The sequence below is a fragment of the Corvus cornix genome, chromosome 3 (genome assembly GCF_000738735.6).
Source record: "Corvus cornix cornix isolate S_Up_H32 chromosome 3, ASM73873v5, whole genome shotgun sequence".
Lineage (NCBI taxonomy): Eukaryota > Metazoa > Chordata > Aves > Passeriformes > Corvidae > Corvus > Corvus cornix.
The window spans coordinates 46,674,333-46,701,729 of record NC_047056.1 but is presented as its reverse complement, the minus strand read 5'-3'; the positions used below and the strand labels follow the sequence as shown (position 1 = coordinate 46,701,729).

Genomic DNA, 27,397 nt, shown 5'->3' with positions numbered 1-27,397 from the left:
TGTCTAGCAGAGATGACATTGCTCCTCACTTCCTTCCATTGCCATCTGTGTGTGGGTGTCTTTTGGGGGGCAGTATGGCAAAAATTAGAAGCATTTCTGAAGGAAAATATTGTATTTCTTAGAGATATTAATGTGGAAATATGAAAAAATACATACTTGCTTGAAGCATGGTCGAATTTCACAAAGCTTTTTTGTTGAACTTGGTTTTGGTTTTTGGTTTTACATGCTATTTTCAGACTGCTGATGGAAAAAAAAAAGAAAGCAAAAACGTTTACTGTGGCAGAGATAAACTCAGGCAGCTTTTACTGTGCTGTGGAGATTATCAAAGTGCAATGTGCAAACACTTACTGATACGTGTATGAGAGAAAGAACATATGCTTATCAATCTACCTGTTTTCTATGTACAAAGTTGTCAGCAAGACAGAGTAAAACATCCACTAGATACAAAAAGAAGGCCAGATGAACTATTTATGATTTTCCCTTAAGAATACATTTTCAGTTTTCCTGAAATGATCTTGGATGAATTTTTCAGAGTGAGAGTTCAAGATAGTTAGACAACAGTGATGCTACTATTGCCCTTTTATATGTTATTTCAGGGATAGGAGTCACACATCCATTCCCTTCTTAGCTTTTCTTGAGGGTGGCTGCTCTTACATTCGTACCCTGCAGTGTTCTCCACTAGCATACACTTGCCAATGCTGTTCTACTTCCCATTAACCAGACTGCACGCAGTAGGGAGGGGACACCAGGTGTTCAGCTTCCCACAGGGGTGTCCTACAGGGTGGTAAATCATTTATTTTCTCTTCTTATCTCCCAAGCTATTTAACACAAAAGCCTTACACTTACAGCTCCAGCAAAAGGAATTAAAAGGGGCTGACACTTTATTGTGCCATAAATTGAGTCTCTCCTGATGGGAGAGAATTTGCTGAAAGTCCTTGCAAGGAGTTTAAAAGATAAAGCAAGACGTCTTCTGTAGTTTCAATGCTTCTAGACAGTTGTTTATTAAGTCTTATCAGAGGAACTGAGCCACTAGCGTGACCCAGGTACAGCATGGAAGGAGGAAAAGTAGGAGTGAGAGCAAGAAAGATTTTAACCAATGGTTACTAAAAAAGTACATTATTTTCACTTTCTTACCAATTATTCAGTAACACAACTAGGAACAGCGGAATTTTCTATCCAATAAATCCAAACTACTTTTACTGCAAAATATGGAGTAATAGAAGAAGGAGAAAAAGGTCTAGAGAACAACAACAATCCTCCATTTTGATATTTTTTACTCTTATCTATTTACCATAAAGAGAAGCCTAAAACCTCTAAATTTTTCACCCTATGACAATCTTACATAGTAGTCTATCACCTAATTCATACCACTGTATTTTCTAGTTGTTGTCTGACTGTTGATAATTTTTTCCAAGGTTTAAAGCTATACCAGTGTTGTCCAAGGGGGTAAAAACCCTTAAAAACAGTCAGAGAAATATTCTCGGCACTCTGGGTTCCTACAAGGGGCCACAACCAGAATGCCCCAACCAGAATGCCTAAAGATTGAGGTGGAGACACTCAGGTTCAAATGCCTTGTGTCTGAGCAGAAATTTGGACTAAGCTGCCTCATTATTTAGAGAATGTAATTAGCAGACAGTAGAAACTGTTCTCTTCCATGTGGAGTTTCTCATTATTTTAAAAAGAAATTACATCATGACAGAGAGAGATAGAAAAATATTTTCTTTAAGTTGGTGACTAGGCACTCACCTACAATTTGGGGCATTGATATTGCAGAACAGCCTCATTGCTGGTTGATTTACACAGTACACGCTGGTGCTGTGAAGAGCATGGACACCATTGTGCTTGCTGTTTGGAGGCTTCCTGCTCTCCACTTGGCATTAGATCCAGAATTGTTTTGGAGGATGTGATTTAGCTTGAGTTCCCAAAGGTAATGATAGATGGAAGACATGATGAGTAGCTGAAGTCTTGGCTGTTTCTCTCTTAATAGTACCCAAATGTGTCTGCAGGTGTTTGAAAGGTAAGGAAAGGAGTTGACTGAGAGAAGAAGGATGGCACATCATGATGAGAAAAGTTGGAAGTCACTTAGCTTCTTATCTTCTTTTGCCATTATTTAAGATTTCTGATGAACAGGAAATCAAGTAGGTCTCACTAGTAAGTCTCCTGGCCTCCTTGTTTATCTCAGTCTTTAGAAGTTTTGCTTGAAGAAAGCATACAGTAGTTAAAAACTAAGTGTGATTTTTTTTTTCTGGTTTTGGTTGGTTGTTTGGTTTTTGTTTTGTTTTTCTTTTTTATTTGGAGGTGAGGATTTATCATAAATGAAATTTCTTCAGGGTTTTTTTATGGTGTTCAAAATTGTGCTTATATTTTATGGGCTTTTCCCCCCACAAATATTTTTTACATAGAGGAATCTTTTAAGATTTTACATGTCATGTGCACACTGATACTCTATTCTTGTTCATCAAGATCACAAGGTTTTACATCATTTTGAAGGAAAGGATAAAAATTCCTTTGCAGTAGACAGGCTGTACAGGGCTTTCATGCTACTTAGTTTTTCTAAACAGCAACACTCTTGTCTTGCAAATGTTTAGTGTGGAGCAATGTTCTTCAGCAAGATGCTAAACTCTAGTGCTTAGGATAAGAGCCTTGGGATTACAGGAGTTTCGTCTGTGGTTACTGGCATATTGCCAATTATGCACGGCTAGTGTCATTTGTGGCTGTGGAAGAGATCTAAGTAGAGGATGTCTTTTGGGAAACTTTAGAGATAAATGTTGCTGGAAAGAAGCAGCAATTCCTTTTGCTGGAGGAGATAGGGACCTGTGTGGATTGACACTTTTAGAATAAAGAGTGGCACAGATACACAGCCATATTTAATTATCCTTTTAGTGTTTATGAACTGGATTTCTGCTCTGAGGCTTGGTTATGACACAGAGTGTGACTGAAGTGTTTACATTACTGGAATTTGTTGGTCAGCACCACTGATTTATTTCATATAGGTATGGAAGTGGAAGAGATTTTCGCATTCTTTATTAGCTCTTTCACAATATGAATGTAGATGAATTTTCCTGTCTGAAGCAGAAAGTCATAACAGTATCAAGAAACACGTTCTTCACAAGGTTAGGCTAGCCAGAATTATGGATCCGTTCTGCCCTTCTAGGCTTGAGTATTTCTGAATTACAGCTGAGAATGAAAGAGTCCAACTCAAAAGCAGCAGGATGATTCCTTTGAGGGTTTTATTTCTTCAAATTCCTGTATCCACCTTCACTTTGGAAAAAAGTATATTTCAGCTTATATTGTTTCAAAACTAGAAAACTGTAATTTTGTGCTTGAATAGTTTCATTAAAATATCTCATATTCTCTGTACAGTCAATATTATTCAGATGACATTTTAAAATTTGCACCTGGGTACAAGCTTCCTTGAAGTTTAACAGAACTCAAACAAATGCATGGTCCACCCCCAATTATAAGAAGTCAAAAGAGTAAGTTTCTGCATTTGTTTTCATCAGTAATTCTTAAAAGCAAGTAGCAGAAATACGTGTGGAAGTTGAGATGTAAATAATTTCTTTAATCAAATTGCACTCGATGTTTTTTATTTTAAAAAGTCAACCAACTTAAATAGTAAAGGTCAGGAAATTAAATATGTAAGTGCAATCAGCAGGGTATTAAAGTTATCACAGTGTCAGCTCTGTTACCACTCATGATAAAAAATTGTACCAACTTAAACCTATAAATCTATTTTACATTAATCCAAAAGAATACAGAAAAGAAAGAAAAAACCTATTAGCTAAAAACACAGGGTGGAAATAATTTATGGGGATTATGTTCCTTCAAGCACTTTTGCAATGCCAGCCTCAGAGAGGGGTCCCTGCATCCTTCTTTTACCTTTCTGTGGACACAGCAATCAAGTGATGCAAAGCCTCTCTTTGCTCAGCTGTAATAGACATAGGGAAAAATTAATCTGAATAATCCAGTATGGGTACTGGATAATAATGTATTTTTCCATAATTTAACCCATATATAGTATAGCCATTGTTTTTCTTCCCTCTGCCCTTCTGCCTGTAACTATATGGTACTTGATTTCTTTCAGATATATGCATGAAGAATTCATACACAAACTGTGCTTCTCAGATAAAGAAAAGAAACTGTAAAATATCCATGCTGATATATCTGTGGCAACAAATGCTATGGTTTGTGACTGTGAAAACTTCAAGGAGAATGCAGATCATTTTTGTCCCTCTCACCAGTGAAAGCGCTTCCTTGTAGAGACCTACTCTCCATTAGACAGCAATTTTTGTTTGAAAACAGCTAGTGCTGAAAACCTGAGAGACCGCTGGCTTTTACAATCTCCCTGTTTATCTAATCCACTTTCTGTGTTTCCAATATCTGAATTAGTGGTGAGAAATGAAATTGCACCTTATATCTTTTTTCAGTCATGGCCAAGGATTTTGAAGAGTATATCAGTGACTAACCTTAATTTCCATGAAGTGATGGTGTTGGAGACAAAAGTTAAAATGACCCAATACCCTCCTTTCTCAATATAAAAAATAAAGAGAAACAGTGGAAATACAGTATTATTTCCTTAGTAATTTAGTAATAGTCTTGTCTTAAATTTAGACACTGATACTTTCTAGAGTCATGTTTATTAAGTTTTCTGTACTGTGAGCTGCCCTGCAAAAAATTCTCTAGGTTCTCAAGGCTAGGTGGTGGTGAAGCTCTGAAGCTGAGCCAGCTGACCAAGAGGTTCCCTCGAGGCAGCACCTGAATGATCTGCTCCTGCCTTTCGGCACCAAACAGGCCCATCTGCCCAGATGTCACAGTGCTGGGCAAACATAAGCGTGAGGGTTACATTGCCCTTGAAAGTTCAGATGGCAAAAATCTTGATTGTCAACAGCAAAACCCTCTCTCTTGGTATCCTCAGTGCAGGGGGGCTTCCTGCGTCACCTTCCCTCTTCATCATCTGCAAATACTCTGAGGTCTAAAAGTAAAAAGAAGAATAGGTATTAGTTACTAAACTGAGATATTAACAGCAAAAGACTATTTTCTTTGCAAGGTTGAACCTGTCTCTTTATGAAGTAAGAACTCATTAAGTTTCTCAGTGGTCTCTTTGTTTGTGATTCTGATTAATAAAATATGCTTTCTTGCAACTGTCTCTCCTTCCGCTAAATATGTTTTTGAATTTTGAAAAAGATAGAGCATTTTGAATTTTGCTTTTCTTTTGCAGTACTAATATCATATCTTTTTTCTGACAGATCAAGGCTTACATGGCTCATTGCATCTAGGCATAGCAAAAATTTGATTTATAATTCCTGTGAAATTTTCTATAGATCAGAACCAGCACCTTTTGGAAATGTACTCTGTAAGGACTTGTTTAAAATAGGTGATTTTCTCTGAAAGGTAACCTTCGCATTGCCTTGGCATTATGACTTTGACTTGGAAATTAGTATTGCAGAGTTCAGATAGCATGCTTTCATCAAAAAGTATTTTCTTAAGATCTGTGACAGCTTCAGCAACTGCTGTTTTTGGACCATTTAATTTAAAATTAACCACTTGTGGAATTTTCAGCAAGTACATTTTACAAAGAACATGACTGAGTCTTTTTTGTTTGTATATGAACATAGACATATTTTTGCCTATTTCTTTAAAGAAGATTAAAGTTTATAATTTTTGGGCTTGAGTAAGATCTTGTGAATTTTTTTGCTTTTATCTGGATAGGTGCTGGTGTTTAAGGAATCTCACAGTTGGCTTTCAGGCTCTATATCTAAAAAAACCCATTTTTTCAAATGTTTTCTGCTCATGTTAGTTTTAAGATATTATTAAAATTTATTACTTTGCCTTGTCCAGTTTCATTTGCTTTAGAAATTGGCATGGCAATTGAAGGTTTTTCTGGGATTTCAAAATTCAGTCAGCAATTTGACTGAAGTCTTCCAGACCTTGCAGATCTAATAGCCAATTTGCCTTTTTTGCTGCTTGGTGGAAGTGAGGCAGGGAGACCTGGAGAACTCAAGAATCTGCTTTGACAATGTTATAACTGGGTCATTGCTATCACACATTAAATGGTATACAAAAACTGAGTATATGATGCAGCAAACATTTTCTATTTTGGATTGCTAAAATTTTCCTTTTCAGGTGAGTCCAGTACCAAGGTAGTGGTTTCCACAAAATTTATATCATCTGACTACTTTGTCTTTTTTCTAGATTTCTGGTGATAAGACAGAATAAGGTTTGAAGGTTAAAGATTTTTCATCCTATAAGTATTAGTTCTTGTTTACAAATAATGATGTTTATAGTCTTGGATCATAATTCCTATAGATGTGAAGTGTCGCGTATTAAAACTGACATGAATTTACTGGTCAGTTTTTTTCGAAGCTACACTGACAGGAAGTATTGTTTTCCTGTTTTCACCTGTTTTGTTGCCTTGTTTTTTTTCCTGAGATAAGAAATTAGAGTAATGATTTTGCTTTTAGAAACACATTTGCATAAGTAATAAACCTTAGAAAAGGGCACAGGAACGATTAAGGGAAACAATATTGTTGATTAGATGTTGAAACCAGTAGCTAAAAAAACACCCAGCAAGCTCTACAAGTTAATACCTTTATTATACTTTTAGGACTACAGTTGGCCCCAAGATCTCCCAAAGAAATATGAACTGATACATTTCTCACTTGTGATATGACAGATTACTTGCAAGTTGATTTTACTTGAATAGCTTTCACACTAGAAGGAGAGTATTTGATGTTGGTATTTATTCATCTGTCATTAAAGTCATGCATCTGAAATCATCAGTGTGTTCAAGTGCAATAGCTGGCTTAAACTCCTGTCCAGGCTTTCCAGTGCCAGGGCAATGGCTTCAGGATAAAGTGTGAATAGAGCATCAATGAACTTTCATAATCAGATGGTGCCATTTTCAAGGAAGCCCATTTCCCACTCTTATTAATAATAAGCCAAAAGACAGTGGAGCATATGGAGGTGAAATTTGTGATGTGCAGACCATGTATATGCAAATATGAGGCCAGGAGCTGAGGACTGAGGAATACAGGACTGAGGAATGTCACTGTAAGAAAGTTTTCAAAAGATGCAAAAAGGAAAGAAGTTTTTGAAGGTGAGATGAAAAGAAGATTTCTTCCCATAGGGTACCTTAGAGATTTGAAAGAAGACAAAGTAAAAAATCAGTATTCAAAAATGTCATGTTGTTTTTCTAATTTTTGTCTTTGATCTTTGAAGATTTAGGGAAATATTTAGGACTGACTAACTTCTCTAGTCAGCTGACAGAAAAATATAGCTATGCTTGGAACTGCGTCATTGAGGCTTATAAAGTTTCATCTTAAACTAAAATTCTGTCAGCGTCAGCCTTGTAAATTTCATATGTATAAAAAAAGGACTAAAGTTGTATTTATAAAAATAGAATATTTTTGGGGTAGGAATATCTCTCTCTAACATTTTGTATACCTCCAACAGCATGCGAAGGTAAATTGCCTCATTTGAGGTATAAAGCCATATAAATGCTGTGAGAAACAGTGCCACTGCAGTTTAATATCTTTCAAAATTTAGACATTTAACATAGTAATGAAAATGTCTCCTCTGGACATGGTTGTTAAATCTCTAGAGATTTTCACTGCTATGTAATCAATTTAGTAAAGCATACACACAGGGAAAGCTATGATATAATCAATGGGGCTTTGTAAAATATATGATAGAGCTATTCACTAAGTGTAATAAAATGAAAGTTGTAAGGAGAAGTAAATTTCCGTCTCTGAAATGCCTTTTTAAAATATTGTTTTCAGTGCCTTAAGATAAGCAAAGGAAATTAAGCAGTATGTAAAGTACAGGCAGAAATATGAATCTAGGGAGCAACAGGGGAAATATGCTCCATATTCTAGTGTTATATATTATTGTACATTCAAGAGATTTTATTGATTTGGTTTATATTTGTGTGAGTTGTATAAATTTTTATTATTGTTTTAAATCTAAGGTTTATCAAAGAATTTTTTTTATAATGCTTCATGGGAAATAGATGAGCAACTTAAATATTGGCTCTATAAGGAAATATGTGATGTCTCCCTCTATTACATTGCTTGTCTGAACTGGAGGTATCATGAACCACGAAGAACATGCATGTAACATCCCCTAGTGTTTCACTCATTTTCCCTCTAAGACAGTTTGGTTATTTCAAGTTGCTTAAATCATGATTGTGGTTTGGGTTTTTTGTCCGCAGCAATGCTTCATAATTTATTTTGCAAATCATGTTAACAGTGAGTGAAGTTCAACTGTAGCTTTCTGCCTGAAAAACAAGTCTGACTTCAGCTTGTGGCATGAAGTGCAAAGTGTGATAGAAGTGCAGTTGATAGAAGTGCATGCCCAAGAGGAGCAGAGGGGTTAGGAATTAGGAGGTGAGGTTGGAAGGATACTCAGTGTAAAAGGCAGGAAGAAACCTGGTGTCAAAGGTGTTAAGAGGTGGGCAATAGCACATGACATTAAAACAAGGCAGGAAATTAAATAGAAAGAAAAGGATATGCAGTAAATGAAGGGATGGAGAGCAAGGGAGACTGGAGTGGTAAGGAAAGCACTTTACCACTGAGGGAAAAATGAATTTTGTTGAGAGCTTAGCCATGAGGTGGAATTTGATCCATTGGTAGTCCATATGTAGGTAACTGAATATGCTTTTACTGGTAAACTAATTTTTAAGGGGGGGAAACATAGGTTAATAAAATGTTTTTCTATGTAAATTTCGAAGTAGTGTTATTTTTAAAATGCAGACTACTACTGCGCATTTAATGCACTTCTATTACGTTTTATAAGTCTTGCCTGAAGAAAAAAGTGCTGTGTTTCACTGCTAAAACAAAGCTAAAAAAAGAAACTAAACTAAAATAGAATGGCCAGTGGGTTTTTTTTCTAGACAAACTGAGCAAAAAATGTAGATCTCTTCCATGGAAGAACAATATGAATTGCCTCAGGGATCTGAAGAATAGGGAGAGAAAATTTACTAATCTATAAATGCCTTTTCTTTTGCTCCTAGGTTCAGATATTGTTCAATGGTTAACGAAGAATTTATCGATAGAAGACCCAGGTAATTTCTTTTGTTTTCATGTCTTCAAATTCTAGTTTGTTTTTTTTAAAATTATTGGACCTGACTTTGTTTTCTGCTGCAGCGGGAGTGACAAGACAGCATTTGACCAGTATAATTTCAATAGCAAAACAGACATCAAATCTTAGAAACCTTTGCTAAGAATCTGAGGATTTTGATTATCCCTTTGATTGCTGCAGGTAACAGGAAACAATTTGATGGACAACAATGATAATGGTAGTTCTTTGGCAGAAAATGTGTTTGAGTCCATGAGGAATTTATTCAGTGTTATGCTAAATAGTTTGTTAAATACATGCTGTTTTCTTACAGAATCTTTCAATATATAAAAAATAAATAGAACTACTAAAATACATTCTTGTACTGTTACTAAAAGCTAATCTTAAATTTGGACACTTTCATAGCATCTTAAATGGAAAGTGAAATGCAAATAAAATCAGTCATATGAGGAAGAACAGTTCATTGCTTGATCAGCTGGATTGGGACATGGAAGTAAGGGTTTGGTTCCAAACTCTGCCACTGGTTTGTTGTGTGGCTAGCAGGAAACACAGTTTGGTTTGAAATACAGATTTTAAAAGAAACATAAAGATTTAGTTAGAAGGTTAGCTGCGCTGAATGTAGTTAAAATAGAAGTGAGCTTAGGCCCAGCTAGAATTAATTAAAAGTTAATAGTTAGTAAAGAAGAGCTGGACCTGAAATGAGTTTTCAAGATGCGAGTAACTGATTACTAAATAACTGATTTCCTGTCACTTTTATATTTGTTTAGCTGTGCTTAGAATGAGAGACAGAAACATTGATAAGTAGATCTAGGGAACGTAAACAATTATCAATTTCCTCCCCATCTGAGAACCTATTCATAAGTCCCACAAAGAGGAACTGGAAGGTCACCAAAAGTAATTTGTCAAAACCCAGGGAGGCAGAAAGGTCAAATCGAGGAAGACCACTTTTACCTCATCTTCGAGACCACCGACCCAATTCAGGGAGCATACCATGCATGCTTAATGACATTTAAGCTAAATTCCATACGAAGTGGAGAATGGGAGGTATCAATGTTATACATATGCATTTGTATTTTGGATATTCATAACTTTTGTAGATAAATAGACTTTGTATTGGCTTGTAACTTTGCACTGCTTATCAGGGAGCTACCCATGCAGCTGCCCGGCGCTGGAATAAACATACACTTTCTAACTCTAAACCATTAGAGAGTCTTTGTCCATCTCAGTTGGGTGTCGATATTAGATCCATACCCATATTTTGGTAATTCAGGTTATTGCATTTAGCTATTATTTATTTCCTTGATTGACTGGAATCTAGTTACCTGATCAGAAATTTTCTGTAAAGGAATGATTTCTAGTAGAAAATGCTGAATTGTAGAAATAAAATATTCTGTGGAAGTTCCCATTTTCTTTTGTTTAGAGGAAAGATAATCTTCCCTCTTTAAAAATGATCAAAAATGCTTTTTTCCCTTGCTTTGTTTCAGGCTTTTTTTTTTAGGTTTTTGGGAGTTATTTTTGTCTTTATTTTTAAATGTGTCTTTCTGTAAAATTACAAATACAAATCAAAGTATGATCACGGCAAAAAGCAAAATCACTGTATCTAAAATTGCGACTTGAGCAGCAAGGAACTATCAATATGTAATTTGATATTTGGAAGTAGTCAGTTCACAATGTATTGGCATGTTACATTAAAGAGATCACTGCATTTTTAACTAACTTTGAACAGTGCTGTACGTTTGCTTCCTGAAGGTAATGTGCAGGTTTCAAGAGAGACCTAAGTGTGATATTGCATTTCTCAGTTGTTGGCTACAAAACACTCACCTATTTGTATTTACTATTTTTGTATTTATTTGATGTGGAAGCTTAACCTTTATTTGTCAAACCAGAACTGCGATACTGGAATAGGCTGTCATTCAGATTACCTGCTTGTTGCAAAATTTGGAATAGGAAAAGCTTATGCTAAACAGAAACCAAGTCTCCTTGTTCCTTATGTTCATATCCAATTAAAATTAAACAAACACACAAACTACTAACATATGTAACCAAAACACCACAGTAATTTAGCTGAAACTGGGTTTTATCCTCTCAGATTACACGGATGGAAAAAACTGTCCACAATGGCAAAAACGTCTTATGTATATTGGTCCTAGTCCAAAGTCAGCTATCTGGAACTGGTTAAATTCAGATCTTCAGAAAACAAATAGCCCTAAATGCTTCCTTTGGGTAATGCTCAGAATTGCCACATGACAGTGAACTTGAGAGATGGTGAGCAAGAGCTTTTCACATGACAGAACTTCTGAAAATGTTCTGTTTTTTCAAAATTCGTAAGTGTGTGGCTTTTCGTTTCCGTTCTGGACAAGTCAATCTAGAACCCCATGTGGAAAAGACCTAAATTTCTGCAATATGTTGTCACCGTAATTTGGATTTCCAGTGTCCTCTGACTGCTTTTAACCAGTGTGTCAGAGTTTAACCTGGTTGTCTTTTAAAACTCCCTGTAGGGTCCTGTTACAAATCACTTGTGAAGCTATGCAGTTTTGTGATGCAGAAATAAATAATGCCTCAGTTTGCACTGAAAATTATCATCTCTGTCTAAATCTGATATCAGCCACATACCTAGAAGAACAACATAAAGTAGACCTTGGATTTCATATTTTAAGATATATTCTATTCTGTCCAGAAAAATGTAAGGACTATTTGCACAACTCATCTACAAGTGCTGTGCAAATACTCATGCAAGCAAGGCAGGTAAATTGCGATTTAAGTAGACAGATTCACAGAAGGGGCGTCAGATTAGAAGGGACCTCAGAAGACCATGTGGTCCAAACTTTCATGGAGAGGCAAACCTGGGTGAGATTACCTAGCACTCTGTCCTGTCTCATCTTGGATGCCGCCACTGATGGGAACTCCGCCTCATCCAGTGATTATTTGTTCTCACTGTAAAAAATTTGAATAGATGAAACCTCTCTCCATGCAACTTGTACCCATTGCCCTTTATCCTCTCAGTGTGGCTCCCTGTGAAGATAATCTGTGTCTTCTAAGTACTGGAAAACTGTGATGAGGTCCCATTCCGAGCCTTGTTCTCCAGGGTGAAAACACCTAACTCCTTCAGTCAACTTGTTCTTTAATAAAACACAGAACTAGTAAGGAGAAAGTAACGCTACTGATGCTGCCATACTTCATATATAAAAAAGTAATATTTTTTAGTGTAGTTTTTTCCCTTGCTTTGCATAGGGAATACAGCTCCAATACCATTTAAGTGGAAATGAAGTAGGCAGCTCTATGGATAGTGGGAGAACCAAAGGTAGAAGAAGGCCTGACAGCAACATTTGCTTCAATGTGGTAATAAGTGTAAAGCTCTCACCTGGAAACAGCAATTTCCAGTAAAAAATAGTAACAAGCTGGAACTTGTAAACTACCAGTCAATAAAACCATGCAGATTTTTCATAAATGGAAAATAATTTTCAGTGGAATATTTGAAAGATTTTGGCTTGCTGCAGTAGATCTCCATCAAGAAAATAAACTGGAGATGCTAGGTGGATTCTGTTAAATTGTACCAGATTTGAAGTTATTTCAGTGGAGCAGAGCTTGTGCCCAGAATAGCTGTGTACAAGGCAAGGTACAGTTGCTGTTACATTGTTTGCTTTTCAATATGTACTTAAAAAATATTTGTATTTCAGCCTACAACTCATCTGTAAAATTTTAAGGAACAGGAATTGTCCAAGTTAATTTTAATGGCGAAGTTTTATTCAGGAATAAATGTAAGCATGATCTCAACCTGAAAAGAAGCAATTAACTGAGTTTACAGAATTGTAAGGGCTTGTGGTTTGGCACTTAGACATGTGTTGTTGAATTGACCATTACAGGGTGAGTGCTGACTCTTCACTGATGTTGCCAATTACTCTTAATGTGGAAAATCTACTTTGTTTTTCTACATTGTGTTTTCTTTTTCAAAGTGATCATTAATGATGTGAAATGCACCAGAATGACCACACCAGCAACTGAAGTTCTTTTAATCCTTAGTGGAAAAAATAGAACAAAAATGACAGATGAGCTGATTTAAAGGTTGCAGCTCAAATTGCCAAGAGACTAATCCTGTACTTGGTTCTTGCACTGATTTCTTCGATGCCCTTTTGGCAAACACTTGATTTCTCTGTTCTGTAATATTCAACATGCTAATAGTAAATCATGCTGTTGTCTCCTGAAGGAAAAAGAACAGTATGAGTTTTCCAGTCTTTTCACAATGAAATGTGTGTTATTCACAAACACTGATTTCATCTTCAAGTCATCCCTTGAATAATTTTCTTCTAGATGTGTCAGAAAAGTAGATAATAAGAGTAGATAATGTATTTAGACATCATCCTCATGTTCCTTTACAGTACCTTTATTCCTGAGTGTTGCTTATTTATTTTTCTCACAGCTGCAAAGCAGCTGAATTTGGCTGGAGTCACTTTATTCGGATGGTTGCCCCAGCAGAGACACTGCAGCCACTCTAGAATGCTTGACCTCGACACTCACATTGCCCTGCTCCAGCTCATTTAGGCGGTCTGTTGAAGTAGTTTGGTACTGCACTTAGACATCAGGAATTACATTAAAGCCAAAAATATATATGACTAGATCTACTTTTATAATGAAAAAAGACTACCTTGGTATTTACATCCTCCTGTGATTTTTCAGTTTCAGTTCTCACCATTTATGGTCTTTTCACTTAACTGGTGCAACTAATTTGTAACTAGATGCCCATTAGCGTCCATGAAAACTGTGGTCACTGATCCAGTGAAAGAAAAAGGGAGGGCTCAGTAGCACAACACCTGTTTATGCTTGTTCCAGTTTTCCCTCCTTTGCTTTGTACTCAAATCTCTCTCCAGCAGCTGCTATACTAATAATGACCTTGATAATACACAGGACTTGCTTGAAAGAGTTAAAAGAAAAATGTTAGGATTTTTATTTGAGCTTATGAAAGTTTACTTGAAAAATTGTTCAGTTCCCTGTTTTCCCTTTCCCCAATTATATGCAGAAAGGTAGCAGCAAAGAGCAGGAGCCAGACAAGATGTTCTAAACAATTGCCATTTGGGAAACAGCACTAGGGAACTGCACTAGGGAGGTACTTCCAGAGATTGCTAACAGAGAAAAGAGTCTCTTATGAGAAGAAATAAAGAAGGGAATGAAAAGGCCATGCTTATCTTTGCAGTCTCTGCATTAATCTAAACTTGGGGAAGTGCAAGAAGAGTAGAATGTTCCCCTTTATAATCTTAAAAAAAACCAGCAACCCAAAACCGAAATAAAATAATTTATATTGCCTGCACACATACCATACCCCTCATGTTGGGAAACCAGGGACACTAGACACTGTAATTTTTCATATACCTAATAGAAATTCTGGCACATTTTATTTGATAGCAAACCTCATGAGCCTTTGTCAATTCTAGTGTAACTAAATTCCCAGCTTACTTCTACTGGGTGAATTTGATCTGAGCTTGTCAGATCCTGTAACATTTCAATGGAATAATGACGTTTATCTCAGATGAACAAAAAGAAAGTAAAACAAAGTTCTGTTTGAGAATGGAAAATATCAGAATTTACAGACACTTTTTTAAAAATAGTAACATTGTGATACTCATGCAAAAAATGTGGGTCAGGTTTCCTATAATTACATTCAACATAGGTGGTACTTACCTGTGTGTGGTAATCATTGGGCTTCTAGCCACTCTTGAGGTTCCAGGAGTGCAATGCTAAATGTTCATGTGAAGAGGCTGTTTTATTTGCCCAAAGCCTTTAGAGAGATTTTGTAAATGGTGAACAGAGGTGTACTGACTACAATTCAATTGTGACAGGATGTATCAGATTTAATGGATTTCATGTTTTTTCCACTGAAGCTTCTTCCAGATTAGTATAATCTATTATCCTGTATAGACTGTGTGTGTTAGGAGTGTTTTTGAAGAGCACAGAGACCTGCAGGGCCACCTGGAGTGAGCTGTTTTTCCACAAATGTGCCAGTACTCTTTGAACAGTCTCATTTCCCTGTAGTCACTCTTGAAAGTGATTAATATGTTCCTAGTTTGGCCATTTTATTTCCTCTCTTGTAGATAGGTGGTAGGCTACATCTGTACTCATTTTCAATTTTCTTTGAAGGAGCAGTCATTTCTTCTGATCTTTTTGGTAGTGTGGCATCTGGTTAAAAATGAAAATTTTTTTACATTTATAGGGAAGATACAAAGTTTGTGACTGGTATTGATGCAAAGTATGTTATCAGTGTCATGATGCAAAGTATGTTATCATGGTATTAGTTACAAAGTTCTTCCTTCACACAAGCAAATAGGTCAAACTACTACAACTGTTCCATCATGCTAAGCATGTCTAAATAAAATTTGTTATTGCCTTGAGGAGGCATTATTTTGCAAGATTTCATAAAAAATAGTTTCTGGTTTTTCACTCCAGCAATTAAGAAATTTTATAAACGTTTCGGTTACCTGGGAAATATAAATGAGTTGTGTCTGCTTAATTTATAAATAAATGTCCATCTTGAAGTAATGGGTAAAGAAGACAAGTATGGAATTTGCTGCTATCTAGCATAATTTTTTGTACAATAAAATGGTTGTAAAAATAAAATGATAGTACTAGGTATTGGTATGACAAAATGCATGTGTTCTGTAAAGTTGTTGCTGTCAGCAACCTCTTTGATATTGTCAATAGCATACTGACTCAAAATAGATCTCTTTTGGTTCTTATTAGGCTTTGAGCCACTATACTTACTGAGAGGTGTCCCTGACCATGTCAGCAGGGTTGGAACTAGATGAAATTTAGGTCTCTTCCTACCCAAACCATACTATAATTCTATGATTCAAATATAACTTGTGTGACATACACATTTTCTGTATAAAACAGAACTCTATTGATGGTTCCTTCTCTCTGGTTAAAAACAAGGCACCAACTGAGTTTTTAAATTTAGTTTTTCTTAATACTAATTCTGGTTCCATGGTGATGACTTCAAAGATATTTATTTTAATAGGAAATAATTACTGCCTTTAATATCAAATTCTCCAGATTCTACTCAGAATTATTTTCACTATTAAGTATAATACCTTCACATGACATTCACTCCTTCATCCTTTGTTTTAACCATTAAAGGTGAAATTCCAACCTCTGCACAAAGTTGGAGGTTGTATTTTTAACTCCAATGAAACAAGATTTAACTAGGTGCCTTTTAAAATAGTATTAGGTGTAACATGGCCTTTAAGCTACATCTCAGGCTAAAATCCAAAATCTAGTTTATAAAATGTGTCTGATATCCAGTTAGATTTGAAAAATTGAAACAAACCAACAATCAGCATATTCTTTACAATTCAGTAGGCAGCATGGGCTTTATTTCACTGAGGTCTCAGAGTCTTATTGAGAGAAAAGGAAGAAAAAGTATTGACTAGAATAAAAAATACTGATTAAAAAAATATGTCTGAACAAGCCTACTGAGATAACAGCTTAATGTTAAAACTGTTACCTGATCAAGATAATAGAAGCTGAAACGTCATTAATCTTTAAGTAATTTCATTGGAAAGGACTTCAGATGCTCTGTTGCACCATTTGAAGGAAGATTTTAATTCTGTCACAGAACAAGTTAGGCCTTAAATCTAAATTGCACAATTGAAATCTTTACCCATGAAGTTATGTCAAAGTACACAGCTTTGTCATAAATCTATAGATAAGATGAGCTATTGAAAAGTCATACTTGCTTCTCCTCAGTGATTTATAAGGTCTGAAAAGCTTTATAATCAGTTTTTAGAATGAAATCCCAAATCAGGCATTTTTCCTTAGTTTTCTTCGAAAATTCTCCACATTGTTTTTCTAAGGAACTTAGTCTTCCTAAAGTGTGTATTTCCTTCTGGGTGTTGTACCTATATCTTTTCCTTGATGTTGCCACTCAGAATACGGAAGAAATATTTTAGCATAAGGCAAATATAGGTAAAGGCTATATTAACTCCTTATTGATGCATCAGATTTTAAAAATAACAGGCTTCAGATCCCAAATCCTGCTGATTTGAAAATATCATCTGTTCCCCATCCTGTCTGCTTGTATTGCAACTCTTTAAACAAGTAGCAGTGTGGTCAGAGACTATTATGTTACTGACTGTTAATAACAACAAACATATATTGACTTAGCTGAGGATGAAAGCACAAATGAGGACTCCAAGAAAAATTATGCTCTTTTAGGGAGAACTCTGATAACATTTAGAAATAAAGCTAATTATTTAATTGCATAAATTGAATTATAATGACCTTCTTAATAAAATATTTTATCTCATTTCTACTAAAGTTACTAGGAAATTTTATGGTTTTCTTACTGTTTGACAGCCTCCTTCTGAACCTTTGGGACCATACCAAGTTTTGGAGGTTTAAGAGGAAGAACATTTACTAATTCCCAATTCACACTGGCATAATTAATTAAAAGCAGCTAAAGAACTGTCTAGAGACTTCATTAGATTTCAGCTTCTTTGTTTGCCAAAGAACTGTGTTATATAGTAATGAAAAATGCAAGTAGGTGGAAGTGAGATTTTAAATCTGGCCAACTTAATTGAATAAAAGCAGTTGAAATCCTATTTCATCTTGCCGACAGCTGCTGCAGCTATTTATAGTCAAGTAAACAAAAATGTTTTGATATTTACATGTCATATGTAGTATTTGGTGACTGGAAGGTTAGTGTGAGGCCCTCTTGATTTTGTTAGTAATTGACCTGAGGAGAGTTTTAAGTTTTTCCGTAGCACATGTGGAGAAATACTGCTCTGTGCACAGGGGCACAGTGATGGTCCAAGATCAGGCACATTTACTATGCAAAGGACATTGCTTGCCATTTCATCTTGGACAGAATAATATTTCCTAGGCACTCTCTCATTTTTTTCAATACATCCTTCCCTCTTTTTCTTCCTTCTCTACTCCTCTACTATCTTCTCCTCCTTTTTATTTTTTTTTTGTTTGTTTGTTTTTAATCTCCATGGTTCATGCTCCAATTTTACGGCATAAAATCCTCTGGTTCTCACTTATTTATGGCTGGTGGTTGGATCTAATTAATGTGTACTTCTCCATTCAGATGTTCTCCCTCTAATGTCTCTCCCTTTTTCTAATTTCACTGGTTGCATTCAGTCATCTACTCAAATTCCACAAATTATCAGGATCTTAATTGTTTTTGTGGTGGGGTGGGTGACAACAGCCATGTCGACTCTGGTTTTGTAGCTGCAATACCTCATTTAGCTTCAGAACAGTTGGAACCACAAAGTATAAAATACCTAGTGTCAATAGAATTTAATTTTTACAGGTGATAAAAAATTACTTTTCTCACTAAAGCTGAGGCTCAAATTAATTAAAAAAAAATCCAAGCCATAAAAAGAGTCTATTCACCTCAGTTAGGCATGCAGAAATTATTACAAGTAATTTACACTTCCTTTTGAAAATTTGCTTCCTGATTACTGTCTACTTTATGGTAATACTTCAGTTAAACTGGAAAACTTAACCTTTTAATAGCCTTTAAGTTTATTAGAAATGTGAAATATTTGCCTCTTGAAATTTTGGAATTATTTACATCATCAAATATAACCACTAGCATGAAAGAAAACAAGCAAAAATGTGAGAAGCAACATTATATCATGGTAACTGTGGAACAGAATCATAGACCTTTTAAGGTTTGAAAAGACTCTAAGATCATTGTGTCCAACCATTAACCCAGCACGGCCAAGTCCATCACTAAACCATGTCCATAACCATGCCATGGTTTAGTTGATGAGGAGGTGTTAGGTCATAGGTTGGACTTGATGATCTCGAAGGTCTTTTCCAACCTAGTTAATTCTGTGAGTCTGATTCACACTCTTCTGTAGATAATTTGGGATTATCCTGAACAGTCCAGGACCTATTAAACACAGTTACTGTGGGTAACCCCCCTTCAGTGTAATATTATTACTTCATTGTAATATTACATTATTCAGTGTAATCACTGATCTGCTGTGCCTAACCTTTATTCCCTCCTTTCTACCTATTGCTTTTCTCATGATCTGCTTAATACCTTTAGAAAACCTTTGGGGAAATCATGCCAAGAGATTCCTGGGAATGCAAGATAATATGTTAACCAGATTTTCATAACCTTATATGTCTTCTAATTCTACATAGGAACACTAACAGAGTTGTATCCAGCAACAAAAGGCATCCTGAATCTTCCTTTTTTGTTGCATTTATCTTTATTTTCATTCCTTCTATCCTTTATTATAGTTCCTATCATGCTGTCTGTATGGGTGTCTGATTTGCACATCATTTTTTCTCCCAGATTTCCCCTGGATGTCTTTCTAAAACCTAAGGACATATTTTCCAACTTTTTTCCTTTAGTACTGAGGGTGATTAAATGATAAGTGGCACACTACAGCTAACAGTTCAGCCATTTAATATTTTACTGGCTATAAAATGCAGATTGACCGTTATTTTGAACCAGATACTTCTGTTCATTTTATCAATTTATTTTAAGGCCTTTGATAGCTTTTGCTGCTGCTGTTGTCTTCAGTCCCATCTTTTCCTTCTACATTTAGATTCTGTCACTAGAGAAGAAATAGGTCATTCATTGAAGCCTCTTCTCTTTTTGTGGGGGAAAAAGGCACTTACGAAAGTTTTCATTGAGCTATTTTTGCTAGTTAATATCTGTCAGTATTTCTGTATTTTTAATAGCAGAGTTTGTCTGGCTGAACTGATAGTTCTCTACAATTATCTGTGTAAATCCCTTGCAAAGGGGAGAAGTGAGCACTGGGAGTGGGAGTAATGATAATAGGAACACAGAATGGTGTAAAGTGGACTTTTGCAACATTGGAAATTTTGCTCCTTCATTTTGATGAGGACAGTGAACTATATTTTATTTGCCAACCAAACTACTATAAATAATGGACAAAGAAAACTCTCTAAAAGTGATCCTGTTTTTAATAACTGCCTTGAGGATTCTTGTGTATGTACATCCCAGATAATTGTATCTGATCACATGGGGAGTGACATGTTATTCTCCGGAAAAGCCACCTCCATATTCTTTGTTGTTACTGTTCCTGAGCTTTGATGGCATTTTTCCTTGATGTGTGTCTCAATGACAACAATTATAAAGCTGCTAACTCCTGGTGGACTTTAAAATCAGAGCACTCTTCCCATAGAAAAAAATACATTATTTTCAGTACTTTATGCTCTCAGTTTGCTGGAGGTATGAAAATTGTTATAAAGAAATTGTATTGTTCTTTATTGAATTGAGTGCAGTGAAAGAGGCAGTTATTTTTCTAGCTGTGGCTGCTGTGTGTTCTTTTGTGTTTTCTGAACTGCCTGGTCATAAGTGGGTGTTCTGTGATTATGATAGCAATGCATGGCAATGACACAAAGTTAATGGTTGGTGCAATAGCAAGTCATATCAAAACAGAGACTAAAAAAAGTGTCATGATTCATCTTGACCAGAAGTAATCACTGAGAGATTTAGTGCTACCTACTGCTTACCCTCACCCAGCTTCAGAATCTCCACTCTAGCTGATGTCCCTCTGACTCGACAATATTATCTTCTGTAGTCCCTTCAGGAACAAATATTTTGTGCACTGAAAAAGCCTGTGCTTACTTTTCATATTTGCTGGCCACAAATCCAAGTGGTGCACCAACCACACTGGTTATCCACATGCCCCAGATGTCCCAAGCCTTAAAGACGGGTCTCCTCCTTTACAACCCTATCCCAGATATAAAACTGTCTATGGCAGTGCTGATTGGTCACATGCTTGGACTGTGCTTTTGTAAATGCTGCAGTGCTTGTGGTGTCCAAGCAGAGCTGACTGAGAGGGAGAGCTGTGCCTTCCCTTGAGTGTGACAAAGAAGGGGAGAAGCAATGGCACTGTGGTGTGGCCAAGAAAGCACACCATCCCACGGGGCACCAGATCTTAGGGAACCGTGACGTAAAATACATTTCCTGGCTAATACTAACATGCACAGATTCTTAGGTGTCATGTGCAGAATGAATCACATACTTCCCCACCGAGCATTTGCAGCCAAACAATTTGGTCACATGTCTGCAGACTCAGCTGCTGGAGGCGAGAAAAGTAGGAAGATCTGGTGTGCTAGCAGCAACTGGCAAGCAGTATACAAGAAAACCTGAAATAGAAGCATAATAATTATAATACTGAGTAGAAGTAGTCTGTGTCCAGTATTTTGGGTCTTTTACAGATGCTTGAAACTGTGGAACAAGATTTCAACTGGGAGAATTCTCAAAAGTAGTGTATTTGCAGTAATTGGATTTTTTGTAAATATTTTTTTTTGTCTTTAGCAGGTTTGCTCAAAAGGGTGCACATATGACTTCAAATATTAGCTGAGAGTTTCGTACTGGAGGAGGGAATGAGTGAAGTGTTCGGAAATGTCTTATGGAGATAAGTTCAGAGAGTCATTAGGGAAAACAAGACACACAGATTTTGATTTTCTCTATTTCTCCTTAAGGAAGCATGGGAATCAAAGCTTAAACCAAAAAGTTGCAGTTTCAGAGGTAGAGCCAGATGGAAAAACAGGAAACCCATACTTCAAAGGAGTTTGTATTTCACCCTTCTATCATTTCAATTTAAAGAGACAAGAGATATCGGTATATAGAAAAGCAAAAATCTGTGATTTCTACAAAATTGAAAATAGAAAAATTAAAGAATAGTAATAGTGAAATTGAGGAAAAGGTTTAAAAAAGCTGACTTTCATTGGTAGGTACAGAGGTAGATTCCGCCACTGGAATGCTTGATTGCTGGTGTGATATTGATAGGTACTTTAAAAAATTGAGGTGGGAGATGACAGGGAAACTATAAAGGGAATTTTAAACATTATCAGGCCAATTTTCATGACTGTATTGATGCCACCTAAAAACAGAGACTAGACAAGAATAAGGGAATAAAATAGGTATTTATTTGAAGGGCCTTCAAGGTACATCCTGGAGAATTAAAAGGCTACGCCCAAGATGGACCTTGGGTCACGAGTTCTTCACACTTGTATAAATTTGGTCCATTTGCATATCAGGATCAATTCTCCAATTACAACTGTAGTTAATGATGTAATTACCCCAAGTTTACCCTCCTCTTCAGAGGCCTTAGTTTACATGTTTTGGGGCCTGGGACTATCTAGGTGTTCTTGGAGAGCAAACCTAGAGAGGCTTTGTTATGTCTAACTAGCATAAGAGAACAGTAGTTAACAGGCCACAAGAAACTTCAGTTACACACTAGGCAGTACAGGATTTGAAAAATATAAAAGTTAAAACCTAAGGCATCACTGTCCTGAATGAACTGTGACCAAATCTAGTTACCAAATTGTGCCATGTTCTGTTTTGCCTGGTAGTTAAGTTTACCTGTTGGTTACAGCTTGGATGGATTTCCTCCAGCCTCTGTAGCGGCATGTTTCCTGTTCACCAAACAAACACCACAAACAAATATTCCAGAGGTGAAGTTATAGCACATCTCAGTGCCAGCACCTCACTCTTCATTTGTTTGTTTCTTGAGACCTCATGTTTCAGCTCCAATTATTTTTTATTATTTTTGGTCAACATGAAAGCTTTGGTTGTCACCTCAAGTCATTGCATTTTGACATGTCGGGGGTCTGCCTTTCAAGATACAAATTTATTAAGAGAATAAAAGCAGACTTTAATAGGACATAGCAACAGTTAATGTGTAGTCAGCTGAAATGCAGTGGGAAACAACCACATAAAAAACTTAACAGGCAATACTTAAAAAGTTTTCAAATGGAGGGTTTGTGTGTTGCTAGCAGGGAGATGCAGCTTATTTTTCAAGGACCTCTTTTTTTTCCCTCCAATTTGATAATTCCTTTTTTTTTTTTTTGCTTTTTCATTTCCTGTGAGTGAATAAAGGTTTTTACTTTGTTTTTGTTTTGTTCTTTCCAGAAACCATAGGCCAGCTTCCCCTTTCCTTCAGTCTTTCATGGTGACATGACTTCTGTTCGTCTTATCTGGATAAAAGTATTTCAGATTTAGGTCAGTCCCCATTCACCTTGTGAGCACAAAAGGCAGGACTGTTAGTGTGTCCCTATAACGGAGTAATGAAGAAAACACTCTTGGATCAGGCATGAGAAGTAGGACATGGTGATTATGTGGATGATTATGATCAGATTTGTTGCTAATACAGTATCTAAATCTTGTCAATACAGTATTTAAATACCAACTGTATAACCTAGTACAGTGGATTATAGTATAATCAGGTTGTGGTCCTTCCTGTTGAGTCAGTAAGACTCCCTTTCTAAACTCCTCTGAGAAGTAACTTCTCTAAGACTAAACTTCTTTGAGAAGTCTGAGCATGACTGAGTCCACTTAGTCTCAGATTTATTCAACAGTTGATGTTTAAAGGCTTATAATATAAGCAGGTTCGGCTAGAAATGTACAGGTTTGCAGTCTTTGGTCTTGCAGAATTCACAGTTACAAAGCTACTCTAGGATTTTATCTCTGCATTTGACTGGACCTTAGGGCATTTTGCTCACCTTCCAAAATGTTCCTCACCTTCGGCTGGATGTTCTCTGCCAACGACGCTGTTGGGGGGAGTTTCCACCCAGAATTTATCTCCAGCCTTGGAAGACCAGTTTGCCCAGTGGACCAGTCTCCAGAAGCATTTTATACCTTTTTTCAGGCAGATGCAAATAAAAGTCAGTCACGAGCATCTCATCTCCCCATCCCTGGAATACACTAATCATGTGAGCATCCAGAAACTCCTCCTGAAATACTCACCTGGTGTTCTTATCTTAGGACAAACCACACTGCCCATCAGAGACAGTGGCAGAAAGGGACGTGGTGAGGGGAGGATGCAGGAAGACCCAGCTGTCTTTCTGCTGGATGTTTTTGTGAAGAAAGTAGTCAATGTTTCAGGTGTGCATCACTGTTTCTAGACTTGGGACGCACTATATGTTACACATCAGCTCAGACTGTAAGGGTGGAAATTACCATGCCTTGGGCAGATGAGGACTCATAGTCCATCTTTGATAAGTTTTCCTCCTTACCTGGTGAGTGATGCTCCTACCAAAGCCTCTGCCCTGCTAATGGCATCAGCAGGTACAGTCTAGAACAAGAAAAATCCTACCTATTTAGGTAAGAAGCTTTGTTGATAGATAACGTGGTTTGTGATTGTTGTCTTGAAATCAAGTATGAATCTCATTTTAATTGTGTTTGGGTAAGTAGTGCCTCTTCCTTCACCAACTGTTTTATCCTTCTTGAAATGACTCTCACCAAGTGCTGCTCTCCTTACAAATTCAATCCTTCAGATGGACAAAAGAGAGGTTTACGGTGTTGTGGGTGTTCAAGAATGTTTCTAGCTGTTTTATTTTCTCCTCTTTAAACACCACAGTCAGGCCAAGACAGTGAGCCTCTCCTACGCTTTATGTCAGCGTGAGAAGCAGGTTGTATTTTATTACTCTAATCCTTTGCAGCTTGTGTTCACACTGGCAATGAAATGACAGCAGGAGTGAGGCGAAAGTAAGTGATAAAGTCTTGGCATTCCACACTTACAATGAATGTGTGCTTGTGAAGTTCTGACTCATTAATTCTTTTTCCAGGCTGCTGTGTGGCTTAGCAATGCACTACAGTACTGTGATGGATTTTAGATTCGACAAATAACCCAGAATATCAAACTATTTACTGTTTCATGGAAAAGGAAGTTTTCATTTGTTTGACATTTTTGGATCCAAAAAACCCCCAAAAAACTTGCAAGTTTGGGGTTTTCACTGTTTTTTACATCAAAAAGCAATTTTAAGGACGCAAAATGCCCCAAGTCACGTTCCTTGTAGAAAATCTGTCCACATAGAATGTAAGACAGACTCCAGAAAAGGATGTTTGAAAGTGGAGCACAATTGGAAAATAGTTTTCATTTCTCACTCCCTCAGACATTACTTCAAGGTGCTTCAGATATTGCGAGACTATAATAGTATGATACCACAAAGTGTTTTACGGACTTCAGAGTAAAAATAAATATAGATACCACATCACCTGTAGACCTGAGATGTGTAAGAGTAAATGGAATCCACACTAATCACTGAAAAGATACCCTCTAAGGGGTTTCAAAGCACAGAAACACGTTTATTCCAAAGAAAACAAGGAACATTCATCCTTTTTAATTCCCTCCTGTGGACATTATAATAAGAAACAACTTGTTCCACCAATACTACCATACCCTGCAATATAAGATGAACAAACTGTCATTACTCTATGCAATAATTATTAAAGTAAGGAGAAAACTGCACTATGTTAAAAAGAAAATATCAAAACTCAACTACCAGGGTATGTTTTTCATTCCTTAGATTTCATCAGGTTTACATTGTCCCAAAGCGTTGAAAATATCTAACTCTTGTATAACAACGTATATTAAAAATGACTGACATTTAATCTGTCAAGATCACTGTCTTGTAATGGCACAGCAGATGGCTGGGCAATATTACTTCTCACAAAAATGATTTCTGATCAATCCATGTACATGTGTTGTTCACTTCACCCACTCAGCTAAATAAAGTTCAACAGCAGAGTGAACCATGGAATTTTTAGCTTTTTCTGAGCTTTTAGCCCAGCAATTATATACACATTAAGAATCAAACCTACTTCCAAAGCGTTATTTTGATTTTATATAAAATATTTTGTATCCTGTTGAAATGCAACAGGCTCATAAAGATGTATTTCTGTCTTTCACCTGAGGCGTTCTTCTTCCATTAGCTATTGTAACTCTCAACACTTCCCTATTTTTAGCTAAAAAAATTAAAATTGGTTTGGGTAAATTTGTTTTTTGAATATTCCATTCCACTTTTCCACAGTATAATTACTAGGAAGTGTCTGGAACATTAAATCAGATAATTAATATCTTCAAAACAAGGAAGCTTCAGTCTACTCCGTTCTACCAGTTACACCTCCAGGAGCTTTGTCTTCCTCAGATTTTTTACATGGTGTCTCTGGCTGCAGTTTTTATTCATATAGCAGCTTTATAGCAGCTGACTGCTATAGCAGCTGACTTTACAGCAGCTGACTGCCATTTGAATTATACCTTCTCAGCGAGGCTATCTGGGTGTGACTGAGGATTGGGAAATAATAGTTGTGTAGATACCACATACCATTTCTGTGTGCATCTGTGTACACTTGCGATCTAAAAAAACAGTATTTTTTTTTGGTTTTGTCTGTTCCCCCAAGTTTTTGAGTTTGTATTCTGAATACATATAAACATTACTCTTTCTACCTGGCAACCATTATGTCTAAAAACATTTCTTTTAGACTTCTTTTTTCTTCTTATCTAATGTACTTTGTAGACATTTTTGATGTTCCTAATCCATGTTTGCCATTTTTCCAGATGAAATTTGCTTCTTAAGTGAAAATCCACTAACTTCATGTGCGGGAATAGCTGGGAGATATAGAAGCTGTCTGTATTTAAATTCTAGGAATTTAGGCATGTTGGGTTAGTCTGCTGCTGGCTTCATTTTCCTTTTCAAGCTCATGGGTTTGTTTCCTAAATCCTACTCTTGTACTTCATTGGCTTCTTAGTAGTTATTTTTCAGTCTGATTTTAGCAAATTGAGATGTATATCAAAGCGTTGCCTTTGTTGCCTGTAATACACTGGACAACCCCTTGCTTGGAGATTAGAAACCTCCTGAGTGCTGAGTTTCTTTCTGTGCTGTAGTTCTACTGCTGCTGTACAGAGAGCATCAGCATTAGTCCTCTACCAGCCTGGAGTGAGGTAGGAATACAGTCTTGTGCCTGTTACTCACTGGGTATAATTTTGTAACACTCAAGGTATGAGCTACAGTGGATCTTGCGTGGATATTAAAAGGGAGTATTTGTGCATTTATATTCATTTAATGCTGGAATAAATTTATTGTTTGATAGCCATAAAAAATTAAAATTAATTGTCTATTAGTTAAGGAAAGAAAAAGAGAAATTTAGATGTCCATATTAAGGCTCAGTAGCTGAAGGGACAAAGATACACCTTAGCATTGAGTCAGTGTGGATTCCAGCTGAATGAGATTGCCTGAGGTAAGAGTATAACAACCTTACTCTCCATACATAACTGGAGAAGAGATATAGGCTGCTATAGGGACTAATTCAGACCTTAAGTAACTTTAATTGGCTTCTGAAGAAGGCCAGGTCACTCTTGCATATATATGACTCAATGGTCAGGGAGAGAAGTACAAGTTCTTACTGCTACTCTACCCAACCTTGCCTGGAGTATAGGCTGTTCTGGCAGGAGCTTTCAAATAGTTTCTTCTCCAATTGTTTTCATCCCTTTTTTATGTTCTATGTTCCACTTCTGCTTGACCCATCTAGAGTCACAGAGCCGTAATACAGTTC

General features: G+C 36.4%; 1 protein-coding gene across 11 annotated transcripts in view; it reads left to right on the top strand.

Moving 5' to 3' along the window:
- RGS7 (regulator of G protein signaling 7) overlaps positions 1 to 27,397 on the top strand; it is a 243,014-nt gene that overhangs the window by 128,403 nt on the left and 87,214 nt on the right. For all 11 annotated transcript variants that reach the window (XM_039569098.1, XM_039569100.1, XM_039569097.1 and 8 more), the window contains one exon: positions 9,011 to 9,061. In XM_039569098.1, coding sequence (XP_039425032.1) covers positions 9,011 to 9,061 — 51 coding nt within the window. The remainder of the gene's footprint in view (positions 1 to 9,010; positions 9,062 to 27,397) is intronic.